Genomic DNA, 7392 nt, shown 5'->3' with positions numbered 1-7392 from the left:
ATCTGAACAACATATGGTACCCTCGGTCTCCTTGAATTTAAAAAAAAAAAACAAAAAAAAAACATGTTATCAGAATGGAAGAAATGAGGAAACATCAGGAAGAGCAACAAAGAGGGGTTATTATACGCAACATTTTTTTAAATTTTATTTTGCAAACTGCAAAATGGATTATAAAATTACATTTGAAAAAAAAAAAGTTTCATGCAGATGCATTTATTTTATAAAAAAAAAAACCAACAACTGATGCTGTCAATGTGAGAGCAGGAACTCTTTCATTTGTACCTCACACCCTGTCTGAGACAATACACATCCTTATCTCGAATAACAATTATCACCCTAAAATCCATTGATTCTGCTTTACGACACCTTCTTCCATTAGACTACTTTAAAATGTCACTGTCTGCGGCACAAGGATACACTGAAGACACATTTCAAAGAAATATATTTTCCCTACATTTTTTTTTGATGAGTGGGAATAGAGGATGAAAACCTGCAAATTTATTGTGCAAAAAGTTTCATCACAGTTTATAAAACAGAATCTATGGCTCACCATAACTTCCTCGCAGCCACTGTCTGCTGCAGCTCAGTGGAATTTCGCCGCTGCCACCCGCTGCCATAATTTGTTTCACAGTCACCACCCAGCAGCATGAATCAGATGTTGACACTCTAATTTCATGCACACATGGGTGTTTGGCTGAGCCAGGCTTGAGTGTTGCTGCATTCCCTCCAGCTGTCCACTATACCTGCCCTTTGCCCTCTGACACAGTCATGTAATGTATTTAGCCCGGGAGTCACACATTATGACTGATGATTTAACCATATAGAGTTATAATGATGACATGCACTGGGAGAACAGGAGAACTTGTAGAGTATAACTTTTATACTGTATCAATTTTTATTCATTAAAAATATGATCTTGGGTCAAATCTTTTGTATGGTAAGATTGATCTGTTTTATGTTGTTCTTTAAAACCTATGCTATAAATTCCCCACTGTTCATAAGCTCACAAGTTTAAAACAGAGTCAGTCAAAAGTGTCTGGAAATAAAGATTTTGATTCAGTAGCTCCTCTTCCACCCGTCAGGAGAGCCCCACTTTTTACCACTAAAATAAATCTGTTTACCATGGTCCACAGCCCCATCTGAAAATATTTGTTTTACTTTGTTGTTTTTACAAAAACTACATGTACTGGCAAGAAATAATGAAATATAGCCACGAGCCATGTTTCAAAATGTAAAAAAAAACTCGTCAAGGATTGACACATTTGCCGAGTATAATTAATGCAAGTTTTGTCCATCACTGATTATTTTGCTCCTTCTAAAAGTCATCACTGACAGCCTGCTGTGGGAGAGGGGATGAGCTACCTTGTGGTGTTTGTCTGTCCTCATTCTGTCAGCTCAAACAGGCAGCGTAAACTACTTTCAACAAAAGTGACCAACAGGATAACTCATATGCGCAAAAACATTTTTTTTTTTTTTTTTAAATAAAAACCTCACAAAAAAGTGAGGACAATTCCCAATATCTTTTCCCTCCAGCAAATCTGACAGCCTCTCTTATGAGTGAGCATAAATCTACAAAATAAACACTTACAAATAAGTTGTTTGTGTACAGTGGGAGCCAGATAACAGGAAGGGTTTTCTGAAACACTTGCTTCCTCTTGACAAATACCCAAACAGTAAACACATAGTAAATAACAGCACCCTGTCCGTATCAGTTCCCTACTTGAGGTTAAGTTGAGTTTATTGCAGAGGCCACTGCATGCATGCATTAAGCAAATCATAAATTATACATGCTAATTACCCTGGGCCTCTACTTTAATGAATTATTTTAATTAAACTACAACATTGGGGTTTTGCATGTGGTCTGTATTTCATCCCCTGCCTAAGATGACCTTCTTCTTTGTCTAAGTGGAACATAGTTGAGAGAACAAGGACAATGCAGACTTGGATTATACAACTGAGTTCATGCTGATGCCACTGAAGAGACTGAAATGGGAATAATGGGATTTATTTGTATTATGAAAGGACAGAAAGGCTAAAAAACTGATTAGAAAGGAAAACGCTGGGACTGTGTTAGCTGATGGAGAAACTTGTTGTCTCAGAAACATCAGGTTTTATTTAAAAGAAAAATGTAATCCATACAATTTATTACAGTTTCATGAGAGATGCATGGCTTTCCAGTGTTGTCTGCCTCTCCCATCTGTAACATTATATTTGATACAAGTGGTTTTATAGTTTCGCATTGTCCATCTGAAGGGTTAAATTTGTTTGGTCATCTGTTCAGGAAAAGCTGGAGGTGTTAAATTGTCTATCATGGAACTGAGTGCCAGCCAAACAAAGAGCTTTTTTTTTTTTTTTTTTCCCTAGACTGACTTTACACCATTGAGACATCCCCATTCAATGTATCTGAAAATGTCACTAAAAGATGGCAGAGTTGCTTTTTAAGTGCAACATGTTACATCTGAATATTTCCCTTCTGGCATCAGACGGAAACTTTACGTTATTTTTATATTTGTGGATGAATTTAAAAAAAAAGAAAGATTATTACTTATTCACAAAAGTTATTTTCAAAAATGTATCGATAGGCTATATCACAAAAACCTCTTACTTATGACAATGCATTAAAAAATAGGACTAAGTTACTGAGATCCAAATCAATACAAAAAATTCAACAGATATAAATATGTAGTAAATATATATTGCACTATTTTGTTAGTTTTTTTCCCCCCTGGTGACACAGGTGTCTAATTTCCTCTATAACACGCCCAGTGAAAACGTTTCTTATAATGTGGTTTTGATGTAATGTAAACATTTAATAATCCAGAGTCAGAATTAATGTTACACACACAAATGCACAAAGTGTGTGTGTGTGTGTGTGTGTGTGTGTGTGTGTGTGTGTGCTGGAGGGAGGTAGGGGGGGGCACACCACGACTACGACTAACACTGTTGTACAAACAGTCCATGGGGGAGGGGTGGATTTAAATTCCAAAAGGGTCTCGCAGCTCGTTTCCTAGTTCCCCAGTCAGCAATGTGTTTGTGAAAAATCAGTCTTTTTGTCTTGCTGAAAAAAGGCTAAATCTACATTGGTGGCCCAGTCTAAGTTTACCATTCTTTGGACTTTCAATACAAATGAATGAGGGAGAATGAAGTGGCCCGAGACCCTTTATTTGATCTACTGGATTGCATAAAGTGACGGAATTCTAATGTATTTGTTTAATACCCCGAAATAGGCTGTTACTTTCCATAGAGCAGGCAGATACATCGTATTATTTTTTTTTATTATTATTTAAATCTTAAAAAAAAAAAAAAAAAAAATCAAAAAGAGAGTTAAATGTATTTTGTGCTTTTTGGAGATATTTTCTTTTTAACCTGTTGAATAAACAATTAGGAGAACGAAACGGCAATATGCACTCGTTACAGTATGGATAAAAAATTAACATGACACTTATTAAATTACCCCTTGGTGACATTAGATGTCGAAAATATGTAACACTATTAATTTGGACACCGTGTGCAGCTTTTCTAAATGTTTATTGTTGAGCCCAGCCTGATGAATGAGGCCAGTTGTCTGCGCTGTGGCAGGGCATCACAGCTCCATGCATCCTAATCGGCTGCACGATTCATTTCTCTCGCCACAGCTTCCTCTCCCACACTTTGAACTCCTACAGGTCCGGGTAAAGATTATTATTATCCTCATTGTCGTCATTATTATTATTATTATTATTATTATTATTATTATTGTAATATGAAAAGCTGAACAGTCATATCGCATTAAAAAAAAAAAAATCAGCAAGAATAAGAACTGTGTTAAGGTATTTGATATTATTATTACTATCAATAAATAAAAAAATAACGAAAAAATAATAGGTTAATAATAGCAATAATATATGTCATCATCTCAGATTAAATCTTCAGAAACATTTTGATTGTTTACTTCACTTTTAATGAGAAAATATTTCGATGACCATTTTTTTTCCAATTAATTGCAGACTGTTTGCACACTTTTCGAAAGCACGCATGCTTGCAAAAAATAAACAAACGAAAACAAAACAACAACAATAACAACAACAACAACAACAACAACAGTAACAACACAATTTTTTTTTGAATGCATGCTTTACCTAAAAAAAGTACAAATTTACAGCATCTGATACACATGGTCACCACAGCCTTTTAAATTAAATGCTTCACAGAACATTTTCTGGAAAATAGATATCTAAAACATAAAACTAAAAAGTGCATTTTACAACATTTCAGTATCAGTTATTTGCAATATTCACATCTTGCATTTTGAGGACGTCTCACAATACTGCTTTTCAATTTTGAAAAGATTTCATTACTCAATTTGCTTTCTTTTTTTTCTTTTTTTTTTACAGGGATGGTAAAAACAAATCTAAATCCTATTCCTATTTGGTATATCCTTACCCATCATTCCAGTCTTGAAAGCAAACAAAAACACGGAGTCATTGCCTCGCAATGTCATTGACATTACGGTTGTCACACAGAAACGGTGCAAAAGTTTTGCTGTTTGATAAAATTGAAAAACTGAAAAACTGCCATGGGATTTGCAAGCACTTGAAATCAAAATTGATGGTGCCAAAACAAATCCCCTCCGGATCCCTTCAGTGGCTCCACTTTCAACACTCACATTTCACAATAAACTGAAAAATAGAACTATCAAATAATTTATATTTTCAAGAGCAATACTTCGCTGTGCGATTCTGTGCTGGACTTTACACAATTTAAAGCGACACATTCAACACATACACAAATAAATCGATATGCAACTGCAACTCGCCTTGATAGTTTCCGACGGCAGAAAATATAAACTTTGGGTTTGGTAAGGGGCCTGGGAGCCAGCCAGTAGTTCGTTTAGTGGGAAAGTTTGGGTGGTCAGTGCACAGCCACAGACTGCAGTGTGGAGGGGCTCGTCAGAGTCTCGCTCGGGGTTGCAGGGCTGCTTTGGCTGGTCGCTGTCTGTGGGGACGTCGGGCTCAGAGACTGTGGAGAGTTTGATAGAAACGCTGGGATGTGGGGAGGTAGCGCCGAGAAACCGGGCATGGAGGTCGGGGTGGGCTTGATTGGCACAGGAATGGCCGGTAAGGACTGTCCCCCGTGACACAAGGACTTTATGGGCACGCCGTAAGCACTGTAGTCGCTGCTTGCCATGGAGATCGGGGCCGCCGTGTCAATCACGCTGGTGTTGTACATGTGGGGCCAGGCTGTCGTCAGCTGGTTGTGGAGCGGGTACCCGGCAGACATGGACTGCATGGTGGAGAACGCCAGACTTCCTGGGACTTTGTACTCTCTGGCGATGATGTTCTCGATAGCAAAAGGATGTTTAAACGTCGACGACTGAGACACTCCGAGGTTGTAAGTTGACATCTGGGGAAGGTGTGTGCCGGTGGCTGCCAGGGCGCTCAGTCTCAGTTTGGCTTGCTGCTGGAGGTAATGGGCAGCATCCGACTGCTTACTGGGGGCCAAATGATCAGATACAGGCAACACTTTGAACCTTTTGCGGCGCCTCAAAAAACTTCCATTCTCAAACATGTCCCCGCAGCTGGGGTGCAGAGCCCAGAAACTGCCCTTACCTGGTTGATCTGGGCGCCGGGGGATTTTGATAAAACAGTCGTTAAAGGACAGGTTGTGCCGCAGAGAGTTCTGCCACCGCTGGGTGTTTTCTCTGTAATAAGGGAATCTATCCATGATGAACTTGTAAATTTCACTGAGAGGCAGCATCTTCTCCGGGCAGCTCTGGATCGCCATGGCAGTGAGGGAGATGTAGGAGTAAGGTGGCTTCTGGTCGCTGTACGTGTTTCTCCCGGGACGAGGCATCCTGGCAATTTTCAGAAAAAGCAAACAAAAAGTAGTCTCCCTTAATTCCTTGGCGAAAGCTTGCTGCTCGTCATGAAAACAAGCGCTGAGGGAAAAGTTTCAGTGCAGGCGAAGCTGGGGTTGCGTTGTGCGTCTGGGCGCCTCTGCAGTGTGCAGGCGAACACAGGCGAGCGCGGTGCACATTTATGGAGTGACGGCTGCTGTAAGTCTTTCTCGAAAAGTAAGTCAGCTTGTCCCGCTAGCAGAGTTGAATAGACTTCATTTGGCGTCCTTGATGAGACTAGCTAAGCGTATGCCTCCACGGCCTTCCTCTAACCATCTGATAGTTTTATGTAGTGACATGAGCAGAAAAGACCCCTGTAGAGGCGCTCCATTAATGTGCCACCTCTTTGCTATCACATGACAATTGCCATGGGAGGAGGGGGCTGGGAGGAAGGCATAATCTGGTTTCATTTACACCTATTTACACGGACACCTTGGGCCAATGGAAATCATTTCCATTTGAAGACAGGAGAAAAAAAAAAAAAAAAAAAGGGGCGAAAAGGCTCGGTAACCGGAATTGAACTGCGATGGCACTCAGTGTGTGAAGGTATGCGCTAATACTTCTTCAGCGGACTTTACAGTTACACTTCACGTGTAAGCAATACGGAATCTGAATTGGCAATTGAGATGGTGCGGCAAATAAACGGTCTTGAGTCATTATACAATAGTTTTTGTTGCTCTTAATGATGTGCCGCATTCAGTCTAGAAATAGATTTATTTAAATATCCCGGTTTGTGCAGTTAAACAGAATGAATGTTTATATACAAGTGTTTTGGCACGCTGACATTTTTTTTTTTATGATGTGGATTTGAAAAGCTGATTTTACAGATAAAAATGCTGATAAAATGCATTTCTCTTTCCCCACCCCTCCCCCACCCCCTAATTACTCTCTAATATTGTTTACGAAATGCACACGCCATACAAAAATAATTTGCCATGAGCAAGTTTGTTGATGAGCCGACTATTAGTTTTTCTCAGCTAATTTTGCCCAGAGCTGAGCGAAGGAAGTAGACGATATGAAAACATCAACACAATGCAAACAATGCTGTTCAAACTGAAACTTCATGAGGCAATCAGGTCCATTGTGTTTATGTAAAGACGATTCAAAAGTACTTCAGAAATGCAAATAAACCCTTGAGGATGGTGTGGTGAAAACTGTATAAAATATCCATAAGTCAATTATATGAATGTGAAAACCAAATGGGAAGCCTATTTTGAGCTATTGCTATTCAAGCTTTTGGCCAGGGCCACCTTTCCGCTTGGAGGGTTTGCAATGCCAGGGACCACACACACGCACACGCAGATTTACTCATAATTTATGCTAATTTCCCCCCATAAACCCACAGTGCACCCCATCACCAGTCTGATGGATTACGAAAAGAATCGCATTGCGGGGGACACCGAGCTACTTTCACCCAGAAACCAGGAGCAGACTTGAACAACAGCGTCCTCCCTGCTGCACAAGGACTGTTTAACAATTTAAAACCTCCAATCAATCGGCTACAAATTGATTAATTT

General features: G+C 39.5%; 1 protein-coding gene across 1 annotated transcript; it reads right to left on the bottom strand.

Annotated features, from left to right (window-relative positions):
- Positions 1 to 1822: 1822 nt before the first annotated feature.
- foxb1a (forkhead box B1a) lies at positions 1823 to 6163 on the bottom strand. Its single transcript, XM_069163257.1, has one exon. It carries the CDS (start codon positions 5830 to 5832, stop codon positions 4891 to 4893), a length of 942 nt encoding a protein of 313 aa, XP_069019358.1. The 5' UTR covers positions 5833 to 6163; the 3' UTR covers positions 1823 to 4890.
- Positions 6164 to 7392: the final 1229 nt, after the last annotated feature.

The sequence above is a fragment of the Embiotoca jacksoni genome, unplaced genomic scaffold, assembly GCF_022577435.1.
Source record: "Embiotoca jacksoni isolate LCO1_2020_lvr unplaced genomic scaffold, fEmbJac1.0.p SCAF_3, whole genome shotgun sequence".
Classification (NCBI taxonomy): Eukaryota; Metazoa; Chordata; class Actinopteri; family Embiotocidae; genus Embiotoca; species Embiotoca jacksoni.
Note: the sequence above shows the minus strand (reverse complement) of the source record. Positions and strands in the feature narration are given on the sequence as shown.

Coding starts and splice junctions, on each gene's coding strand:
- foxb1a (XM_069163257.1), bottom strand. CDS start 5,832: ATGCCTCGTCCCGGGAGAAACACGTACAGCGACCAGAAGCCACCTTAC.